At 40.4% G+C, this 24,965-nt stretch overlaps 1 protein-coding gene across 7 annotated transcripts in view; it reads right to left on the minus strand.

Annotated features, from left to right (window-relative positions):
* Positions 1-24,965, minus strand: part of LOC126365733 (multiple PDZ domain protein) — a 2,074,088-nt gene that overhangs the window by 109,718 nt on the left and 1,939,405 nt on the right. For all 7 annotated transcript variants that reach the window (XM_050008182.1, XM_050008180.1, XM_050008184.1 and 4 more), the window contains 3 exons: positions 24,833-24,902; positions 9,720-9,776; positions 2,258-2,359 (listed from right to left, as the gene is read on the minus strand). In XM_050008182.1, the coding sequence (XP_049864139.1) occupies positions 2,258-2,359; positions 9,720-9,776; positions 24,833-24,902 (229 nt within the window). The remainder of the gene's footprint in view (positions 1-2,257; positions 2,360-9,719; positions 9,777-24,832; positions 24,903-24,965) is intronic.

Below are 24,965 nucleotides of genomic sequence, written 5' to 3' on the forward strand. Positions count from 1 at the left end.
GCTCTGTTGCCTGTGTCTATGTGCCTGTGGTTCTGTCAGTGTGATCATGTGATGTATCTGACCCCAGGAATGTGTCAATAAAGTTTCCCCTTCCTGGGACAATGAATTCACGATGTTGTTATTTCAATTTCCAGGAGTGTATTTACTTAAGATTAGGGTCACCATATTTTCAGGTAGGCTAGACAAATCTTGAGTCTGCAGATGTAATCAGTGTGCTCTTACTAGGAAAACTTCCAGTTTTACTTACTTACAACAAAGGCAAACACCAGTAAATCTCCTTGTGGTATCTGACCTCAAAGTGGACATTGTTTTAGAGACAGTTTTTTTTTTTTTTTTTACAACTCATGAAACAGCAAAAGGATTGAAGTGCATCCTGCACAACTGTTCTCGCATGTAACTGTATTTGGTTTTCAAAGCTTTGGCCAAAAGACTTGCATCAATGAAGAACTGTGGCATAGTAAGGAAATGGTGTCTAACATGACACCCAACGCCGTCTGTGATATTCCAGTAATTTGCGGGATCATTTTGACTGAAGGCTGGAAACCAGTGGAGCCACTTCACGGCCACCCATCACTGTGCCCTCTTGAATATGTTGCTTCTGTTGGTAGCATGTTGTGTCTCCAAGGCTTCTCTCTTCTACGTGGGAACCTAACTGGGATCTACGAGATGATTCCATCTGCCACAACTCCACAATGTATCATCACAAGTCCATGATATATCCCGTAGTCTCTGCCTACAGACACTGGCAGTGCCATTGAAATAAACTATAGCACCACCGTCCTGGCCAGCAATTACCTGTTTCGCTACCCCCAGCGGAACTGCTGGTCCTTTGGTCACTTGTGCAACTTTCATTGTGCCTCGCACTGCCCAGGACTTCTGGAGTGACCACCAATGACATCAATCTGCTGCCTTTTCCGGTCACGACCTCTACTGATCGTGCACTACTATATTTTTTTCCCTTGGCAGTTGATGCTGAAGAGGGGTGGTGGTGCTACACAATGTTACTATGGAAACTAGTAGCTGGTGTAACATAACTGCCAACCTCCATGGTGCCACTACACAGATGATACATCTTATCAGGGGCACCCTCTGATGACAACACGCCAGAAGCCAGTACATTAACGAGCTCAGGGTACACAGTTTTGAATGACAGTTTGATGGTAATATTTCAAAGTTTTTGTGTTGTCATTTATGCTGCTCTAGTGCACCATTTTCTGTAAATATTTCATTCTGTTGGAATTTGGGAAGAGCAAACGATGGAAATGGTTCAGAAATCTTGTGCACTCAGGGAATATGTACAGAAGGATGGAAGGGTAGGGAGTCAGTTTTCAGCACTTCATACTTTTATTTATGTAGTTCACTTTGTCTTTTTCCTCATTACTTATTTCAAATGTCTGTAGATTTAGAAGTTTTAACGTCCGATTCATTTCTGTCTTCTACAAACAAGTCTTGTTAATTTACAATCTTTTACAAAGGCTTTTAACATTATTCTTCTGATTAAATGGATGAGGAAATAAATATTTATATTCTTCACAAAACATTTTTCTCCTAGGAACCAACACAGGAACACTACTAATAAAGACATTCACCACTGTCTCACGTTTATATTTATCATAAAGAGGTTTCACTAATGGAATCTCTAAACTTACAAGGAGACACAATGGAGAGTCTGCACTTATCTTCAGGAAGTGAACTTTCAGCACCACTAGTAGACACATTAAAATCAGATTAAAAACAATTTCTAGCTTTTTGTACTATTAGTTCCCTCCTTAGATAGGAGGCACCAGAATTAAAAGAACCCACCCATTAAAATCCTCACACTGTGTCCCTCTCATTCTTCTTTCTTCCCCCCTCACCATGCCCAATGAGGAAGTAACTAACAGTTCCAAAAGCTAGGGAATTTTTTTAATCTGTTATCAAGTATATCAGTCGGCAGCAACTGAATTTTGCGTCCTGAATGTAGGCACTGGCCAGCCATCCCGTCTCCTTGTAATTTTACATGTTATATTATCATACAATACAGCTTTTGTTAGTTAACATTAGTCAACAGAAGTAATAGCATTTTCTTCTCTCCCAATTACCTTCCATTTCTGTTTTGTGGATATAGTATGTACTGACTGACTGAAATGTGAAGCTGCTTTCTATATACAATAGTTAAAAAGAAAATACCGTACCATCTTAGTCAGTGCATATTTATAAAGTAATAAACACAGTTCTTATGATGATCTATATTATGTACTTGCAATGTTATTTTTACCTGCTCAGCAGCACTGCCTTCCTGGATATCAGAGATGAAAATACCCTGCCCAACTTCTGCATGCTTGCCTTCAATTATCATGATGCCCAAGCCCTGAGATCCCTATGAACAGCAAAGACAATATATAAGAATCTGCAAAAAACACTTCTGTCTTGAGGAAGAATAAAGTATGCATACTTTGTTCAACATTCTGTGAATAAACTTTAGTTGTGAAAACATGTAGGTCTCATTGGCATTGTGTCAAAGATGTGTTCATGTAATGAACAAAATATAAATTTACACACATTTTCTGTATTTATCTCTTAGCAGCAAAGAAACAGCAATAAATAATGAAAATGCAATACACCAAATCAAATAGCAAAATGAATAAAAATGCTGCAAAAGGTACACACATAAAACAAAATTCCAAAAGTAATTAAGACCTGCAAGTGACAAAATATCTGAAATACCTTCAAGGTAGGAAAAAATGCTATTAAACCACTCTAAATTTGTTTTACAAATAATATTTTAGTTTCCTAAAACCTTCTTCCATTGAGAAGCTAAATAATTTGTGTGTTTGTGTGATGCAGGATCATCAGCTGTGAGAAAAACCTGTAATATTTAGTGTGATTTATTGTTTGTCATCTAGGGCATAAACAAATATTAACTGAAAATTCCCAAGGTATCACTATAAAAAGGTGTTTTTGTGGTCAGAAATACAAACAAGCAGAATATTATAGAAATGGTACCACCAACCCTTCTGCAAGAAGTTGAAAGGCGTAATTGCGCTGAGCATGAATGTCACACAAATGATAACAACACACATGCACAGAAAAAAGAAAGCTGCTTCAAACACAATTCTTGAGATTCTTCTGCAAGCAACAGAAAAAACTGTATACAGAGCGAGTTAAAGCTGAGAGTTTAATCGCATATTTTATGTAAGTATGTACTGGTCTGTATAAATTTCACGTTTGTTTCTGTATATAAATGTGTCTGTGAATGTTACAGTAAGAGGTGAAGCTGAAACTATAATTTTCAGGCCATACCGAAGGATGGGGAAACACTCACGAAGCAATTTCAGAATAAACTTCTCACAGAGGATTCTGTTACACCATTCTTAAGCACAGTACTTAAACATTTCAGTCCAGCCTTGCAAACTGTTTACACTCAACTTCTATTTAACACATGTCTCCAAGGAAAAATGTACAATGTTTGATACGCAGCACCCGACCACCCCCCCACTTACTGCATATAAAACACAATCTTCATAGCATGCAAAAATAGTATTGTTCTGAGACAGTTTATGAAGAAATAACTGAATGCTGAAAAGAAACTGATGGACAAAGGAGTCAGGTAACACACATGAACACACATAGAGGACAGACAATGTTCATTCAGGTAAATGGCATGCAAATACTGCATACCTGCTGTGTAGGACTTGGAACAGCTTCCACGTAACTCGTCTGTGGAACACACAGATAACAAGTGGGTACAAGACACATGTTAAACACAACACCAGCATAAAAAAGAAGTCATGTTTATCGTTAAAAAATAATTTTCTGTAACTGAGAATACATGAGCAACACACTTAAACATTCCACAAACACTTAGTTTATAAACAGTTTATGTTTAATGACAAAATATTACTTCAGTGAAATGTAAGCAGGTATTACTCTGAGTATGCAAAATCACAATAAAAACACAATACTATATTGTATCATCCAGTGAACTCAAGGCTTACTATTTACAAACAACTACTGTAAGTTGTTTCTTTGTTTGATATGGCTGAAGAGACAATGTGGTGCACAGGGTGATCCTGAATTCCACTGACCAAATACTGGATGTTCATCATGGATTTTTTTCTTAGCATTTTCTTATAAGGGACCCACAGTCTCCAGGGGTTCGTTACAGAGTAATTCCATTTAGATGGATTTCCTATTCCCATTTATCTTGGAGCATTCACGAATGACTGACACTACAATTTTTGTGTTCATGGGAACCATCTACTGAAGAAACAAATACATGTTATATTACAGTTATTCCCCAAAATTGTCTATGCACTTTTGCCATCATTCTGCACGCTTCTGCCTTTGCATCGCAAGCATTTCTTTGGCTATCGGAGCGTAACTGGTGAAAAACTACTTCAAGTTCTTCAATGGTGGTGAATTTCTTACCTGCATGATCACTTTCATTGCATCAAATAGGTTTCTGTTGCTAGAAGCCAGATCTGGCAAATGAAGGAGATGTGGCAGCATGGTAAACTCCAGTTCAGGCATGTTGGCAATTTTGTGATGACTGGCATGTGGTCAGGCATTGTTGTGTTGGAGCAAAATACCACAGCAGCCCCATCTTCCATGGTGATGTTGTTGAATGCTTCCACAGACTTGGTGCAGTGGACTACAGAACCAATCACTGTTGCAAGTCACACTGGGAGCGAGCCAATCCACTGGCAGCAGCCCTCCCTGACCCCAGAACACAGTCACCATGTGTTTCTGCGTCAACAGTCCCAGCTGCGACTTCTTGAAATGAGGACTCCCAGTAGGCTTACACTCCACTGACTGGCAATTCTTTTCTGGGGTGTCACGGAACACCAACGGGCGCCAATGACGATGAGATGCTCAAAGAACACCACTCCATCTGCACCATACACTGGATCCACTGTTGGATATCTTTACACACTTCTCTTTCAGTGCAGTGGTGAGGGAATGAAGTACCCACTGTGCACAAATCATCTTCATCTTCAAATCCTCATGAATGATGGCGTGACACGTTCCTCTTGCCAGACCTGTTGTCTTCCCTAGGTCATCAAACACGATTCGCCTGTGACCCACTATCAAGTCACGGACACGCCGGGTACTGTTTGACTTGCGTGCAGTTGCTAGACGCCCAGTGCTTTTGTATCTCTCGACACAGTCCCTGCTGTCTCTGATACCCAAGGAAACATGGATTTGTGACTTGGTGTTGTTTCCCCCACATTTGCTTACAAACCTCTTTTGGATGTTCGAAGCAGTCACTCCTCCCCTCCACAGAGATCACACAATCCACTGTTAACCATGCTTGTCTGCTAACATGTTGTCTTATCATTGTCCACCAGTGAACTCACAGACAAGAACAAATGCTGCTGCAATGTGCAACCTGTTGCTGCAGGAGTTATAGGAGAAGGGCCAATCAGTACTGAATGAACTAAATATCTGCACAACAATGCAAATGTGAACATTATGCACTACATCTTGTTTTCAGTCAGACTTGCACCAATCACTCATGCCAATATGGACAGGTTTATTAGGTGGTTGTAATAGTCTGAATTTAGTGTTGTATATTTTGGTGATTGAATATTACAAGCTTTTTCACTATTGTGAAGGTAAATTTGCAGAAAGAAAGGTAACTGGGGTGAAAAATGAAATAAATCAAAATTACATTATTACTCTGTAATGAGTGATGAGACCACAGGTACCTCTCACAATTTTATCTAAAAGATATCCTCAAATAACCTCTTACATGTTGCTGACAGAGTTTGGACTCATCCTCCAAATATCATACATGACAGGTCTATCTTTAAACTCTACGGTGACAATGAATCTGGGAAACAGTGGTGGTTGTACACAGAACAAGCAAAGAGAGAAATTGAGTCTATCCAAAATATGGATTTTACTATTGGGAAATCCAAGTAGGTGGCCTACAAATCAGCATTGATGGAATTTCTGAGAAAATTGTGGTGTTCCAGCCACTCCAATTTTTTTACTACTTTATGTATGTCCAGTGCAAAACAGAGTTTAGAAATCTGCAATAATGGCCACTCTGAAGAAATATTTTCATGGGCTATGTTTAAATTTTATGTACTGTTTTGCATAAAAAACAATTTCTGTCTGCAGTTTGTGTTCTACTAGTTAGCGTCACTGACTCTGGATTGCAGGCCCCCTGGTTTGATTTTAAACTCAGTTGAAGATTTTCTTCAATGCAGGGCCTGGGTATTTGCATTGCACACTATGTGATCAAAAGTATCTGGACACTTGGCATCGGTAATGCTGGAATAGAATGCTGCACTGAAGAGAGGTATTGATGTCAGTCATTGAGGCCTGGCATGAAGTTGGCGTTCCAAAACATCCCAAGGGTGTTCTACAATACTTAGGTCAGGACTCTGTGCAGGCCTGTCAGTCACAGAAATTTTACTGTAATGGAACCACTCCGCCACAGGCTGTGCGTTACCACTCTTGCCACTCCACCACAGGCTGTACATTATGAACAGGTGCTCTATCATGTTGAAAGATGCAATCGCAATCCCTGAATTGCTCTTCTACAGTGGGAAGCAAGAAGGTGCTTAAAACATCAATGTAGGCCTGTACTTTGATAGTGCCATGAAAAAGAACAAGGGGTGCAAGCCCCCTCCAAGAAAAACATGACCACACCATAACACCACCACCTCCGAATTTTACTGTCGTCACTACACACACCGGCAAATGACATTCACAGGGCATTCATTCAATTATCCAATGTTTACACTACTTACACCAAACAAGGTGTCATTTGGCATTTACCGGCGTGATGTGTGACTTATGAGCAGTCGCTTAACCATGAAATCCAAGTTTTCTCACCTCTCAGCCAACTGTCATAGTATTTGCAGCGGATCCTAACACAGTTTGAAATTCCTGTGTGATGGTCTGGATACATGTCTGCCTATCACACACTACAACCCTCTTCAACTGTCGGTGGTCTCTTGTCAGTCAACAGACGAGGTTGGTCTGTTCGCTTTTGTGCTGTACATGTCCCTTCACATTTCTACTTCACTATCACATCGGAAACAGTGGACCTAGGGATGTTTAGGAGTATGTAAATCTCGCGTACAGACATATGACACATGTGACACCCAATCACCTGACCACGTTTAAAATCCGTGAGTTCCACAGAGCACCCCATTCTGCTCTCTCACGTAATCATTAGACTACTGAGCTCGCTGATATGAAGTACCTGGCAGTAGATGGCACCACACTTCTCCTAATGTGAAAAACATATGTTCTTGGGGTGTCCAGATACTTTTGATCACATAGTGTACATTGTGCATCAAATAGAAAGACTTGTAGTAGGCAGTCAAACAACTCCAAATGGGGTCTCATGGCCAATAATGCCATACAATCATTTCATTTAATCAATTTCTTTTGAGATTCATATGTTCAATTCACAAAACTTTTTAAAAAAGGATACATGACTGGATGACATCAAGTACATTTTTATCCATTTTATTTCATTATTTTATATATTTTCTACAATAACAAATAATGGGATAAAATTCTGCTATAGGATTAATTTTTGACGGTTGGGAGCCTATTACAATAATGCTTCCAGAGTCACTGCGCACATGAAATTTTTTAGTGGTTTATCTTGCCTCTTCTAAGGAGTTAAAACATCACTATTAAATTCCCTTATTTCAGCTTTTTATGTTTGCAGAGCTCCATACGTACTTGGTTTTATATTCTATAAAACCACAATTGCCAAAAACTATATTTTTATTGGTGTTTATGTTAAGTGTGCCTTGACAAATTCAACAGAAATGCAGCCTTCAATACAATTTTAAATATATTTCTTTTTCTCTGGTCTTTAGTCATTACGTTCTGAGACAATACAACTATGATAAGTGACATGTTGTTCTCCACAGTGCATTTCAGACTGAGGTAAGAACATGCTCCCACTTGGAGCACTTTTGACTACAATGTTTGTACATGGTCTGTTAGCAAGAAAGAGTCAGTGATCAGAACATAAAGAAGACGATTCAATTACAGTTGTGACCAAAATAGAATTTTACTATCTGACATGGGTACCCAACCCCTTATTCAATATAACTACGTACAGCGAAAGTATTTTTTATTCGGTAGTATCTATGCACAACAGTACTAAACTCATGAAGAAGTGTTGGAAAATAGTCTTGCTATATAACGAACTAAATATTGCTGTAATCAACCAACAGTCGACTTATAGTTTCAAAAGGAAATCGATAATAGTGTAATTTATTTAAAAAAATGTGATGCTGTTTTAGCAGTGGTCTGATTTCTGTTGAGAAAGATTTTTTTTTTTAATGTTTTCCTCAAATGATGCCAATCCTACAAAGTATAATGTCTGGAAACATTTGTTAAAGCACACAGTAAGTAATATTTCAAAATACAAGATTAAACTACATTCAAGTAACTATCTACCTGCAGTAGTACAAACAAATAACAAGCATTGTGGTTAAATTAAAATGTCAGCTTTTTTGTATGGGTTCTTAAAATCAAGTGAGATAACACGGAATGCAGTGCACGAATAAACAAATGAATGAATGACAAGAGGACTGGATGGGTGGATGAGCACTGCACAACATCTTGTTAGAATTTTTCAACACCCCACAATCAATGGAAAGTAAAAACCAACCTCTATGGCAGTAAAAATTATCTTAATCTTTATGTATTTTTACAGCTTATTATAAGTTTAACTACAAAAAAAATTACATTGGCACTGCAGAAATTTTCAATAAAACAGAAGAAACTTTGCAGATAATTGTCAGCCACAGTGAACCCATGCACAGTGATTCAATAAGCAGTTTGATTTTTAGTGCACTTCAAATTATTTAGAATGAACACATTCAAGTAATTTTATAATTAGTAGAAGATATTGGAGTACTGTAGTGATGTACCATCAGTGAAGAGGAATGGAAAACTATTTGCAGGCATTATTCCAGTGGAACAGTTGTTCAGTTATTCAACATTTATTTATTCGATATTTATTAATTAATAGACATTAAGGTAGCATACATGAACACAGAGGAACTTCATAGTGTTGACAAAGATGCACAGTTCTGTAGCACAAGTAAAAGCTAGGGTGACATTGGAAGTTCCTAAAGAGACACAAAGGAAGAGTGGTTCGTCTTACCATAGGTTTGTTTAGTAAGTGGAAGAGGTTACTGAGATGCTCATGCAACCACAGTAATGTGACAGTACAAGAGTAGTGCTGCGCACAATGAAGAGGTATACTGTTGAAATTCTGAGAGATTATGTCAGAGAACTTATTACTTTCTCCAAATTATGTCTGTACAATGACCATGATGACACAATTAAAGTAACAAGATTTCTAAGAAGACTTACCACACATGAATCATGTGTGAATGGAATAGACAAGCAGCAAAATGATAGTGCTACCAGAAGTACCCTTGTGCACACACCAATGGTGGCTTGTGGAATTTAGTGTAGATGTACATGAGGCACAAAAATGGAAACTTCATTTTTGCCATATTCGTTATGGTGGTAAAATGTGTTACTAATTATTTACAAAAAACACATAAAAGTGATCTAACATGTGTTTCAGCCTGATTGGGACTGGAAACTGCAATGACATTCATAATGATGGAATATGTGGATATTATGGCTGCAAAGGAAAACATCGGTGTAACGCTTACTTCTAAACTATGAGTTGAAGGTATAGTGATGGATGAAATAATTTACGACAAAAAATAATTTACCTTTTTGATAGTAACTGTCCGCAGACCTTTGAAGTTACTGTATTTTTCCTCTGGAGTCTGAAACAAAGAGAAACAAGTTATAATCAACTTCAATATTAAAAGAGGAAATAAAATTTGGTTCATGCTGCAATTCTTCATTTCTGGATTTATTTTATTACTGGAGCCTACAGAATTATTTAATCAATTTGGTTCATGTTTACAGACTATAAGATATTACATGACAGTACTAAAGATTTCTTGTAAGGAACATATCTTAGTATACAGTAAAGAAATGGTCATAACATTGAGAGTGTCTTAGAAAAATAGGAAATGAGTAATGTTCTTTATTCACTATATGTCTTCCATATTGTCTGTATATAGAAATTTATTAGAATTATGAATCAAAAATATTTACTACTTCAAAGCAATATTAGTGTCAGTGATGTTAAGAAACAACTAAAACTGCTAAAACTCCAGGGCCTGATGGGATCCCTGTCAGATGCTATGTAGAATGTGCAGCTGAGTTAGCTCCATTTTAACCACAATATACTGTAGTTCCCTTGAACAAAATCCTGTGCCTGGTGATTGGTAAAAAGCACAGGTCATGTCTGTCTACAAGAAGGATAGCAGAAGTGATCCACAAAATTACTGTCTAACATCCATCTGTTGTATAACCCTACAAAATATTTTCAGCTAAAACATAAAGAGGTACTTCAAACAAAATGACCTCCTCAGTGCCTGCCAGCAAAAATTCTATAAAAAATGATCCTGTGAAACCCAACTCTCAATTTTCTCATGACATCCTGAAGGCCATGGTTCCAGGCAGTTGAAGAGATAAAAGTATTTCTTGACTTCCAAAAAGCATTTGACTCAGTACCATACCTACATGTACCACTGAAAGTTTGATCGTAGGAAGTATTGAGCAGAATCTGTGATGGGATTGAACATTTCATGGTAAGGATGATGCAGCATGTTATCTTAGAAGCCATCGACAGAAGTATGTCATTGAGAAGTGTGTTTAGACCCTTGCAGTTCATGATGTATATTAATGACACTGAAGACAATATTAATAGCAACTACACTCTTTTCACAGATGATGTAGTGGTCTATAACGAAGTACCGTCTGAAAAATGCTGCACAAATATTCAGTCAGAAGTTGATATGATTTCAAAGAGGTGCAAAGATTGGTATCTTGCCTTAAATGTTCAGAAAAGTAAGTTCAAAATAAAATTAGAGTTAGTCAACTTACATAAATACCTAAATGTAACAATTTACAGTGATATAAAATAGAATGATCACATAGGCTCAGTTGTAAATAAGACAGATGGCAGATTAAAATTCATTGGCGAGATACTGGGAGAAGGTAGTCAGTCTTCAAAGGAGACTGTTCAAAAGGTACTTTTGTGGCATCCCAGACTGCTGCTAAAGCTTATGGGGCTAGCTCTTACAGATAGAAGGAAATTACCCAATGAAAGTCTGCTACCAAATTTCAAGAATCAGTATTAAGTGAAGAATCTAGACAAATTATTCAGTCTCTTAGACACTGCTCTTAAAGGGACCATGGAGACAAAATCTGACTAATTAAACAATGCACAGAGATATTTATGCAGTCACTATTCACACAGTATGTCAAGTACCCTCTGCCACACGCTTCATTGTGGTTTGCAGGGCATATAAGTAGCTGTGTAATATATGGATTAATATTCATCTATCTTTAATGTGAAGAATATGCCGAACTATGTGTCAATGAAAGAATTATGAGACAACAGTACCCATCTGGGATTCTCAAGCTGGAATGACTGAAGAAATTACAAACTTTCACTGAAGATCTGAAGATTGGTCAACATTGGGACATTGAAACACATTCAGCATACTCCATCAAGAAAGAATGTTCTTAATAGCTGCAAAAACATTTTTAGAAAAAATTGAAGAAGGTAATGCAATAAGAAAATGAAGGGACAAGGGGCTGGAGAAGGGCTTATTTGCAGATGCTGTAAGACACCAGAGCAGTGCTCTGGCAATTCCCTGAGATATTTTTTTTTTTTTTTTAACTTTCAGCAACAAGTCAGCACCAGAGATCTGAATTAGTAAATGTGTATTTAATGCACTGTAACTAAAATTATCCACTGAGATCTATAATACTGACATTCATGTACAGATGTGTTGCTTATTTGCAGTAACGAATATGAACTTCATTCAATCCAGTTGTAATACAACACAGTGATCAGAAGAAAAATGACAGTGAAAGCATTTACTAAACATTTAACTTGGTGTCTCACGTCACATCGCGTTTTCTTTCTCCTAACTCTCAGGGAAGATGGAATTTGATGTGACTCCAATGGACAGGTAATATCTTCAACACCATTCACCACTAAATGCTAAATCCTCTATTGGTTAATACTGGACACACAATCACCAAGCAGCTACAATGCAATTGTTTGAACAAGGCAGCTGGCACAAGTTGAAAGTGTCTTGTCACAGTCATTAACACTACCAACTTACGTCAATATGTCTCGAGCACAACTAGGAGCACAGTACACTGCTATTGCTTATAATAAATCTTATGGTTTTATTGTTTTGAGTATAAGAAATTGTATTTTAAAAACATGAATTTCAGAACAGTATTTTGTAATAAATAATTTCTTGTTATAATTTTAATCAGAAGTTTTCAAAAATCAAGACTTGTGAGTTTTATAGCTTGGGGATTTGTGTGTGTGTGTGTGTGTGTGTGTGTGTGTGTGTGTGTGTGTGTGTGTATGTATCATGATCGGGGAGGGGGGAATTGTATCACTGCATTAAGCATCAGGATGGCAGGAAGTTCATAATTAACTGGCCAATTTGCAAGCAACAAATGCTGACTCGTAATTTTTAATTACAGACATACATACACATAATAAGAATAGATGGACCGTTCTACGAACTTGTAAGTCCTGAGGAGGATTTTTTGATTGTTTGCTCTGCATTCTATGACCGGGAGACCTTTTCAGGCAGTTCAGTCTAATCTTGTTGTTGTTACTCATTTAGCACCAACCCGGATGCACATGTGACTAATGGTATGCCACGGACCTGAGTAACCTTGCCCAATGCGACTTATCACAGGCTGCATACGTAGCACTCAAACTGCATGGCTACCAGTTTTAAGTAACATCCAACCTCCAGTTGAACAAAGATCAGATGCTCTCCTGAAGATCTGGAGAAACATTCAGAAGAACCCCCAGCTACCTGTACACAGCGATATATTAATAGCAGAACATCAGCGTCTGAAGTCAAGAAAACCACCTTGGCCAACTGCAAAACATCTTGTAGCCTCCAACTTTAACATCGATGAAGTATGGAGAAGTCAATGGGAAGAATCGTCAGTGTTCAACGGTCATCTGGTTAAAAAGCCTTCCATGTGAGCTCCAGGTTTCACACTCCCCAGAAGACAGTGGAGAACCATGAACTGCATTCGAACAGGACAAGGGAACTGCAGATATCTAAAGCACAAATGGAGCTGGGCAACATCTCCAGATTGTGTCTGTGGAGCTGCTCTGCAAAAAATAAATCACATTGTTGGTGAATGTCTGAAATGAGCCTTCGGTGGATCAATAAGTGACTTCCATCATGCATCACCTGAAGGGCTCAACTGGATCAACGAAGTGGACTTAGAAATCTAAGAACTTGTGTAATATGCCCATAATTTAGTATAATACTTTGGACATTTGATTCTGCACCTGTATTTTGCTTGTCATTTCTTACACTGTATACTCTTAAAATTATGTTTTTGATCCAAGCTCCGTATCATCATACGGTAAATAAATAAACACACATTATCAGTCCCAGCAGTCCAGGCAATGGAAGAAAGAAAAATTTTAAAAAAAAGAATTATATGTATAATGCAGCATAAAAGTTGTCTGTGTGCAGCTCCTACTAATAATCCTCTCTTTCTATAAGCTCACCAACCTATAGTTTGGGCATATTTCTATACATCTCTGTTACTTTATGTACAGTTCTTTGTCAACTTGCCTACTTGTCACACTGCAAAACTGTCATTTTTCAAGTTTCTGAATAGTCAACTGCCAGCTTTTCCAAAAGATATTGTCACACTTCTTGTTCTCCCAATTTTTTATTCATTTCTTCACAAACATGTTGTCACAAATCATTATGGTCAAAATTATATAAATGATATAATATCCTAAATGTGTACTTCAGATAAGCAACTAATGGTGAGAAATTAATATTTAATTTTTTTATTGTCATTTACAATATTGCAACAGCTGAAGTTCAAAGTCAAAGTGACTACAAACCTGTATCATTACTGTCAGCCTTAACAAATGTAATAGGGACTATCATGAAAAACATAGCAAAAAATTAATTCGAAAATTTCAGAGTTCTCCCTGTTTCAGTATGGTTTCTGCACAGATGGGAATACTAAAACATCTATGGTTCATACTAAGTTTGTTTGTAATAGATATAATAACAGCTACGGTTCAATTCATAGAAGAAATTGCATGCACAATGGAGGACAGATCAATAATGCTATAGGGATAAAATCTGTGACAATGCAACACAGCATCTTATTGAAATAATGAGACAAATTGTTACATAGGGAAGTTTGTTTGTTTTGTTTTAGGGCATAAAAACAGAGGTCATATACGGCCAAATCAAAACCATAGAACACAAACACAGAGACTAGGGAAATGACTATATGTCAGTTTCAATGGAAAGAATAGGAGACATCTAAACAAGACACGTGGAAAACGGGCTAAAAAAAAAAAAACATTAAAATGGAGATCCAAAACTAAAAATTAAATGGTCTTCACCATATTGCTTCGACAGATAAAAAGTAAAATGCGGGCGACAGCCCATGCTTCATTTGCTAAAACAGTTGATAAATCAGTTGGCAAACTCAAGATGGAAGGTAAATTAGTAAGCAAAGGGCATTCCAGCAGGTAGTGGCAGACAGTTAAAATTTGGGCGCAATGCATACAAAATTGTGGGTCAGTGCCATTGAGCAAATGACAGTGGCTAAAAAGGCAGTGCCCAATACGCAGCTGAGTTAAAATTATCTCCTCCTGGCAGGAGGGCCGAGAGGAGGTTGTCCAAGGCGCCGCAAGAGGCTTAAGAAGCCGAAGCTTATTCCTGTGAAGGAAGGACTATTGGCGATGCCAAAGGAACACCACCACTTGACAGACGGCAATGCAGAGATCATCAGAGGGAATAGAGGTACTCACAGGCTGAGGTAAGAGGACTGCAGCCTTGGCAGCAGCGTCAGCTGCCTCATTTCCTGGCAGACTGACATGACCAGGGACCCACAGAAACATGACATTGGCTCCACCAAGAGTGAGCAAAAGACAGTTTTCCTTAACTCACTGCACTAAGGGATGAGCAGTGTACAGTGCACTGAGACTTTGGAGGGCGCTCAGTAAGTCTGAGCAGAGGACACAATTGGGAAGGCTGTGTCACCAGATGTACTCCACGGCCTGATACAAGGCGAAAAGCTCAGCTGTAAAAGCTGAGGAGTGGGCCGGAAGCCGATATCAAAAGACACGGGTGCCAATGACGAATGCACACCCAACCCCACTGTCAGTCTGAGAGCCAGCAGTGTACACAGTGGTACTATCGCTAGGTTCCATGCAAAGATTGTGAAACTGGAGGTGATAGACCAAGGCTGGAGTAGTCTCCTTAGGAAGCGAATGAAGGCCAAGGTTAATATGGGCTACTTCACGAAGCCAAGGTGCAGGTAGTGTGAAGTTAAGCCACTGTAGCGAGTGCCGAAAGCGGACGCCAGGATGTAAAAGGGAAGAGGGACAAGCCCCATACTGAAGATCTGAGGAATCATCAAAGAAAAAGGCATAGAAAGGGTAACCACACATTACAGACAAACAGCATGCATACCTACTGAGGAGAAAGTCATGGCTGTAAGGCAGTGGTAGATTAGCAGCTTCAGCATACAGATTCTCAACCGGGCTGAAAAGGCACCCTGTCCAAACGGATGCCACGACAGTGGATAGTGTTGAGATGGCGTAAAAGGGATGGGTGTGCAGATGTATAAACAAAGCACCCATAGTCGAGTTTCGAACGGACAAGGGACGAGTACAAACAGAAGAGGGTGGTTCCATCGGCACCCCAAGAAGTACCGTTGGGGACACTGAGGGACTGTGTACAGCGGGCTGCTAGATAAGAGACATGGGAGGATCACAAGAGTTTCCTATCGAGCATGAGACCAAGGAATTTAGTAGTGTCAATGAAGGAAGGGCAACAAACCCAAGATGTAGAGAAACCAGAAATTCATAAAGACAGTTTTGTCATTGGAGAAGCGAAAGCCATTGGCGATGACCAAGAGTGAAGACGGTCAAGACAGTGCTGAAGGTGCTGCTCAGTGAGACAGGTCTGTGGACAACTGCAATAGATGGCAAAATTATTGACAAAAAGGGAGTCGAAAATGCCCGGCAAAAGACAGGCCATGATAGGGTTAGTGGCGATAGCAAAGAGGATGACGCTCAGGATGAAACCCTGAGGCACGCCATTTTCCTGAATAAAGGTGTCCGACAAAGCGGAACCCACACGCACCTTGAAAACTCGGTCTTGTAAAAATGCCCATGGAAGCCCTACGTGTAAAGAGTATGGAGGATACCAGTTCTCCAGCAGGTGTCATAGACCTTCTCCAAATCGAAAGACACTGCCACAGTCGGATTTCCACAGAAAACCATTCATGACATGGGTGGACAAAGTAATGAGATGGTCAACTGCAGAACGCCACACTTGAAATCCACACTGTGCATTCGCAAGTAAGTGTGCGAGATTCGAGTCACCACACCAGCTGGGCATGAATCGTATGTTCCATCACCTTGCAAACGCAGCTGGTAAGAGAGATGGGGCAGTAGCTGGAAGGAAGGTTTTTGTCCTTACTGGGCTTAGGAATGGGTGTGACTGTGGCTTCACGCCAGCATCCAGGAAATGTGCCCTCAGCCCAGATGCAGTTGTATGTGTTAAGCAGAAAGTGCTTGCCCGCAAGAGAGTTGTTGTTGTTGTGGTCTTCAGTCCTAAGAATGGTTTGATGAAGCTCTCCATGCCACTCTATCCTGTGCAAGCTTCATCATCTCCCAGTACCTACTGCAGCCTACATCCTTCTTAATCTGCTTAGTGTATTCATCTCTTGGTCTCCCTCTACAATTTTTACCCTCCACCTGCCCTCCAATACTAACCTGGGGATCCCTCGATGTCTCAGAACATGTCCTACCAACCGATCCCTTATTCTAGTCAAGTTGTGCCACAAGCTCCTCTTCTCCTCAATTCTATTCAATACCTCCTCATTTGTTGTGATCTACCCATCTAATTTTCAGCATTCTTCAGTAGCACCACATTTCGAAACCTTCTATTCTCTTCTTGCCTAAACTATTTATCACCCACGTTTCACTTCCATACATGGCTAAACTCCATATAAACACTTTCAGAAACGACTTCCTAACACTTAAATCTATACTTGATGTTAACAAATTTCTCTTCTTCAGAAATGCTTTCCTTGCCATTGCCAGTCTACATTTTGTATCCTCTCTACTTCGACCATCATCAGTTATTTTGCTTCCCAAATAGCAAAACTCCTTTACTACTTTAAGTGTCTCATTTCCTAATCTAATTCCCTCAGCATCACCCGACTTAATTCGACTACATTCCATTATCCTCGTTTTGCTTTTGTTGATGTTCATCTTATACCCTCCTTTCAAGACACTGTCCATTCTGTTCAACTGCTCTTCAAAGTCCCTTGATGTGTCTGACAGAATTACAATGTCATCGGCGAACCTCAAAGTTTTTATTTCTCTTCCATGGATTTTAATACCTACTCCGAACTTTTCTTTTGTTTCCTTTATTGTTTGCTCAATATACAGATTGAATAACATTGTGGATAAGCTACAACCCTGTCTCACTCGCTTCCCAACCACTGCTTCCCTTTCATGGCCCTCAACCCTTGTAACTGCCATCTGCTTTCTGTACAAATTGTAAATAGCCTTTCGCTCCCTGTATTTTACCCCTGTCAACTCCAGAATTTGAAAGAGAGTATTCTAGTCAAAATTGTCAAAAGCATTCTCAAAGTCTACAAATGCTAGAAATGTATGTTTGCCTTTCCTTAATCTAGCTTCTACGGTAAGTCGTAGGGTCAGTATTGCCTCACGTGTTCCAACATTTCTACGGAATCCAAACTGATCTTCCTCGAGGTCGCCTTCTAGTAGTTTTTCTATTCGTCTATGAAGAATTTGCGTTAGTAATTTGCAGCTGTGACTTATTAAACTGTTAGTTTGGTAATTTTCACATCTGTCAACACCTGCTTTCTTTGGGATTGGAATTATTATATTCTTCTTGAAGTCTGAGGGTATTTCGCCTGTCTCATACATCTTGCTCACCAGATGGTAGAGTTTTGTCAGGATTGGCGCTCCCAAGGCTGTCAGTAGTTCTAACGGAATGCTGTCTACTCTGGGGGCCTTGTTTCGACTCAGGTCTTTCAGTGCTCTGTCAAACTCTTCACGCAGTATCATATCTCTCATTTCATCTTCATCTACATCCTCTTCCATTTCCATAATATTGCCCTCAACTACATCGCCCTTGTATAGACCCTCTATATACTCCTTCCACCTTTCTGCTTTCCCTTCTTTGCTTAAAACTGGGTTTCCATCTGAGCCCTTGATATTCAAGCAAGAGGTTCTCTTTTCTCCAAAGGTCTCTTTAATTTTCCTGTAGGCAGTATCTATCTTACCTCTAGTGAGATAAGCCTCTACAACCTTACATTTGTCCTCTAGCCATCCCTGGTTAGCCATTTTGCACTTCCTGTCGATATCATTTTTGAGATATTTGTATTCCTTTTTGCCTGCTTCATTTACTGCATTTTTATATTTTCTCCTTTCATCAATTAAATTCAATATTTCTTCTGTTGCCCAAAGGTTTCTACTAGCCCTCGTCTTTTTACCTATTTCATCCTCTGCTGCCTTCACTATTTCATCCCTCAAAGCTACCCATTCTTCTTCTACTGTATTTCTTTCCCCCATTCCTGTCAATTGTTCCCTTATGCTCTCCCTGAAACTCTGTACAGCCGCTGGTTCTTTCAGTTTATCCAGGTCCCATCTCCTTAAATGCCTACCTTTTTGCAGTTTCTTCAGTTTTAATCTGCAGTTCATAACCAATAGATTGTGGCCACAGTCCACATCTGCACCTGGAAATGTCTTACAATTTAAAACCTGATTCCTAAATCTCTGTCTTACCATTATATAAACTATCTGATACTTTCCAGTATCTCCAGGGTTCTTCCATGTATACAACCTTCTTTCATGATTCTTGAACTAAGTGTTAGCTATGATTAAGTTATGCTCTGCACAAAATTTCTACCAGGTGGCTTCCTCTTTCATTTCTTAGCCCCAATCCATATTCACCTACTATGTTTCCTTCTCTCCCTTTTCCTACTCTCGAATTCCAGTCACCCATGACTACTAAATTTTCGCCTCCCTTCACTACCTAAATAATTTCTTTTATCTCATCATACATTTCATCAATTTCTTCATCATCTGCAGAGCTAGTTGGCATATAAACTTTTACTACTGTAGCAAGTGTGGGCTTCGTGTCTATCTTGGCCACAATAATGCGTTCACTATGCTGTTTGTAGTAGCTTACCTGTACTCCTACTTTTTTATTCATTATTAAACCTACTCCTGCATTACCCCTATTTGATTTTGTATTTATAACCATGTATTCACCTGACCAAAAGTCCTGTTCCTCCTGCCACCGAACTTCACTAATTCCCACTATATCTAACTTTAACCTATCAATTTCCCTTTTTAAATTTTCTAACCTACCTGCCTGATTAAGGGATCTGACATTCCAAGCTCCGATCCACAAGAGAGAGGTGCTGCAAAATCTGAACATGTATAGCGTCTGGCCCTGGGGCGGAGGACTGGAATGAACTGAGAGCATGATCTAGCTCCCTCATAGTGAAGGCGGCATTGTAGCACTCACGATTTGGAAAAGAGAAGGGTATCGCCCGAGCCTCCTCCACTCATTTCCTATTGATAAAGGAAGGGTGATAGTAGGAAGAGCTCAAAACTTCTACAAAATGGCGGCCTAAGGTGTTGGAGATAGCAACAGGATTCACTATGACATCAGCACCTACTGTCAGGCCGGAAATTGAGGAATGGATCTCAGTTCCACAGAGCCACTGGAGATTGGCCCACACAATAGAGGAATATGTGGAACTGGTAAAAGAACTAGTGAACGAAATCCAACTAGCTCTTTTGCTATCCTGAATAACTCGATGACACTTTGCACGCATCTGTTTATAATGAATGCAGTTTTCCAGTGTTGGGAGGTGGTTAAAAACGCGGAGAGCACATCTCTGTGTACGAATTGTGTTGCAACATGCTTCAGTCTACCAAGGGACTGGGACACTATGTGATAAAGAGGAAGTCCGAGGAATGGAACGTTCTGCAGCAGTAAGGATAACGTTTGTCATCACGACTGAGGAAATCTTGTTCTGCGAAGGATGCCAGGGAGGAGTGAAGCTGCCAGTCAGCCTTAGTAAGCTACCATTTGGGCATGCATGTGGATGGGGTAGGAGTCAGCAGACAGAGCACATGAGAAATGGTTGCTCGAGTAGGCGTCAGAAAGAACAGACCACTCAAGACGAGGGGAAAGCTGGGCAGTGCACAAGGACAGGTCCAAATGGGAATAGGTGTGCAAGGAGTCAGAAAGGAAAGTGGGTGCACCAGTGTTAAGGCAGAAGAGATTGAGTTGGTTAAGAATGTCGGCCAAGAGGGCACCTCTCTGGCAGGCCCTGGGAGAACCCTAAAGGGGATGTTGCGCATTAAAGTCACTGAGTAGCAAAAATGGTGGAGGTATCTGCGCAATAAGATGAAAGAAGTCAGCGCTGGTGACATCGATGGATGGATGTACATAAATGGTACAGAGGGAGAAAGTCGGGTAGAGAAGGAAGAGGCGAACGGCAACAGCTTGAAGACGGATAGTCAGGGAAATGGGTTGACTATGAAGGTTATCCCATATAAGCAGCATGATGGCCCCATGAGATGGGATGCCGACCTCAGGGGGAAGGTCAAAACGAAACGGTAAGTAATGTGGAAGCTCAAAGCGGTCTTGAGGGCGCAATTTCATTTCCTGAAGGCAAAGTACAAGGGGATGCTGCAATGCTAAGAGCAGCCATAAATCCTCACTGTGGGATCGGAGACAGCGAACATTCCATTGGAGGACAGTCATGAGGAGAAAGAGATGAAGGGGTATCAACTCAGAGTCCGCCGAGGGACAGTCGGTGTAAAGTCGCTACTGCAGGGCACAGAAGCAGGAGGATCCTGCTCCATGGGGTCCACACAAGCATCGGCGTACCTGTGTGGTCGGTCGGCGGATTCGATCACCGCAAAACGGTTGGTGGTGCGCACCAGCGAGATGGAGGCCGGCTGTGCTAAGCAACCATGTGGCAATACTGTAGAGCAGGATCTTCCGAGTTGGTGAAGGGGAAGATCGGTTGTCTTTAGCACACTTATTCGAGCCCGTCTGCTTGGAGGAATACTTGGCTGTTGGTTTGCTGGAGGGACAGAGGAAGTCTTCCCGGACCTTTCCTGCCGGCCGGTTGTGTAGTGGGTAGCTTCGCCTCATGAGGCGAGAGATTGATAGTTTGTTGCACAGCAGGACGGGGGGGGGGGGGGGACGATGATGTTACCTTTACACTTGGCGACTTTACTACCTCAGAGCCAAATTTGAGGTCGCATGCCTGTGTAGCCATGTCCTTCATGGAGCGAGGGGTAAACAGAACTTGTGAGCTACCGGGTAAGGCACTTTTTCCTTTACCCAAATCTCTTGAACGGCCTGCTCATCAAGATACATGAGACAATCCCGGGAGGAGGCGGCAGTTGATACAGCGGGGATAAAGTGGTTGACATTCACCCTTGTGTGCATCCCTGCCACAGGTTGGCCGGGTGTCGAAAAGATGTTCTAGTGAGATTGACAGTGGTAAAGCGCTTCGGATTCGGAATGTACGGCCAGATTGTGATGATTTCATAGCCTGCTTTAATCTTGGACAGCAGCACCACCATATCAAAGGTGAGGAAAAGAGTGCGGGTGGGCACCAAGGAAGAATCGACCTTTTTCAAGACACGATGAACGGCAATTACAATTACACCTTGATCGGATAGGTAAGTTTGTATTTCAGCTTCGGTCATACCATAAAGCAGCCCAGTGTAAACTACACCACAGAAAGAACTCAAAGTTCTATGTGCCTTGACATGAACAGTGTAGCCGTCAAGAAGTAAGGCAGCAAGAAGTAGTTGTGCTTGAGTATCAGAAGCCGTCTCCAAGAGCAAAGTGCCATTCTATAAACAAGAGCAGGATTTCACAGGGCCATCAATGTCATTGACACTTTTCTGAATAATAAACAGATTGACTGTGGCGAAGGACTGACCATCTTCAGTACGTGATACAACAAGGAATCGCAGTGCAGCGGGAAGAGTCTTCAAAGCAGCATACTCATTACGTTTTCGTTTCGTCAACATCGATGGAGAGGATGAGTGACTCACCGCAAGGATACCCCCCACGATTGTCAGCGTGTCCAATGGTGTGCTCCTTCCAAATTGGGGTCCCCAACACAAGGGGGCACACCCGCCTTAGGTGTTCGTTCACACCTCACGTTGCACCTCCCGAACACCTGACGGAGGGACAAATGGGCAATCTGGAAAGGTTACAGCTCAGGCAACAAACCCTTCCTGGACCTGGCCTGTACCAGGGGGTACGTGCGAACCCTACCTGTCGACCCTGGGCTGGGAATTACGCATTACCCAGTCACCTTTTATGCGTCAGACGTGTGGACCAGCCTTCAGGAGCACACAGAGAGGAAGAAGAAAAAAAAGAGGATCCTCATACACTGAAGCGGAGGAACGAGAGGTGAAGGGAAACAAAGAAAGGAAAAAAGGAGCCAAAAAGAAAGTTTAGACTGTTCGCAGGTCAGCAACAGTATGCAGACCATTCCCAACAATACCCCAGACATGTTCCTCAAGGGAGGGCAAGAAGAATAGCAAGAGGATAGACATGCAGAACGGAAGAGAAAAAGTGCTGTAAAGGCTGGGGCCCCGTGGTAGCCAAACACGAACCCACCAAAGAGTGGCAAGCCCCCTGGGGGGACATAGGGAAGTAAAAACACTAGAGAGAGAGAGAGAGAGAGAGAGAGAGAGAGAGAGAGAGAGAGAGAGAGAGAGAGAGAGAGAGAGAGAGAGAGAGAGAGAGAGAGAGAGAGGGGGGGGGGGGGGGGGGAGGGAGGGGGAGAAACAGGTAGTGAAGGACTACAAGAACTGAATTTTCATCAAATATTCAACAAGTAGCAGTGGGTGTTACACAGTACAGCACCTTAGGAATCCTCCTATTCCTTATTTATAGTAACAATATTATGGTCCCTATAAATAATGCACAAATTACATTGTTTGCTGATGAGACAGGTATTGTAATAACAGACTGCAAGATGGTACAAAAGAGGTTCCTGGGTATATAACAGACTGGCTCGACTCAATTTTTCTGTTTGTAAATCTTTCAAAAACAAATTTAATTAATTTTAGGAAAACAGAGTCTGAGAAGTCCTCATTCTAATTATCAATAACCATCAGACAGACAGGGTTTGCATCAAGATGAAAACATACCCATATTCTACATCTCTGAAATGAGCTGAACTCTGCTGCCTTGCTTTACATTTAATCTCATGGAAGTGCACACAGGTTGTGACCCAGATGCACATTTTCTTCATTTCCACTTGGGAGCTATGCACAGTTTCAGGTTTTGAAGGTAAACTAAAGCATTTCTAAATTTTTTTCACCTTTTTGCTAAAAAACAAAAAAGAGCTGTAAGAATTATCACAAAAAGTTCTAGACTGACACCCTCCAAACAGTTGCTTTTTCAGCTAAATATACCTCTTTTGTGTGCGAGTGTACACCTGTCCTTTCTTTCCCCTAAGGGAAGTCTTTCCGCTCCCGGGATTGGAATGACTCCTTACCCTCTCCCTTAAAACCCACATCCTTTCATTTTTCCCTCTCCTTCCCTATTTCCTGACGAAGCAACTGCCAGTTGCGAAAGCTCGTAATTCTGTGTGTGTGTTTGTGTGTTTTGTTCATGTGCCTGTCTGCCGGCGCTTTCCCGCTTGGTAAGTCTTGGAATCTTATATATATATACTCTTACTTGGGTCAATTTTCTCTTTTTGTGCCATACATATATATAATGCACGTCTGCAAGTTCATGTAAAATAGTAACACTCTCTCAAGAACTGTATATAGTGGTATAATCCAATAAGGTCACAACAGAGACAATTGTGTAGGCTATTGTTTCCCAAGTTAGCACCACTCACATTTATTATTTGCACAAACTAAGTTGACACTCTGCATGATGGCTGATAGGAGCGACTGTCAAGGCATTTTCCATTTACCATGACTCCCATTAGCCACCGCATTGAGTGTCTCCTTGGTTTGCACGAACAGTATGTGTCAGACAGTTGTCTGTTATGTAAATGTGCTTCACTTGTTCTCTTCATCCAGTACCACTTACTACCTGATACATTCTGGCCATTGGTTCCTTAGTTCAAAAATACTCAGTTTAGGGTCCTCTATAATATGTGTAATTTTTAAGCATAACGTTTGGGAAATCTTGTTTATTTTGTGCCTTAGGTTCACCCTGTTTTGGTATACCAACTTTGCTACCTCTGACAGTTTCTCAGTTTTTGGCAAATTCTCTAGCATGATGACTACTTTTGATGAATGTGATCCTTCCACAAACGCCAATAAATTTGTGTAAAAGGTTTGTTTCCTCTACCTACATATTGCAAATATAAATGAAAAAGGAGTGAGTTTTATACCAAATACAAATTTTTATGGATTGAAATTTATTTTCTGTTCCATCATTTCCAGTATAAGTTATACACTTTATAATTTTACTACTTAGGACTAGTGCTCTTACTCAAGTCCTATTATTTTTTTCTTTGCTTTGGTGCATTTACTGTCATACTCAGAATTCAGATTGTCAACTGAAGTACCCAACGACACTAAAAAGTATAATTACCTACAAAATCATAAGCCTCAGCATGAAAAAGTGCTGAATTGTTAGCAATATAAATATGTTTAACAATGCATTACCTCATCATCCAAGCTGACTGGGAACTGTGTAATTGGCTTCACGGCTAAATCCTCTATGGCTTTTTCTCGTCTGGAAAGAAAAGAATAATTGTAAGAATACATTTGTCAATAGTTACTGCTTCAACAATTTTAG

The sequence above is a fragment of the Schistocerca gregaria genome, chromosome 4 (genome assembly GCF_023897955.1).
Source record: "Schistocerca gregaria isolate iqSchGreg1 chromosome 4, iqSchGreg1.2, whole genome shotgun sequence".
Classification (NCBI taxonomy): Eukaryota; Metazoa; Arthropoda; class Insecta; order Orthoptera; family Acrididae; genus Schistocerca; species Schistocerca gregaria.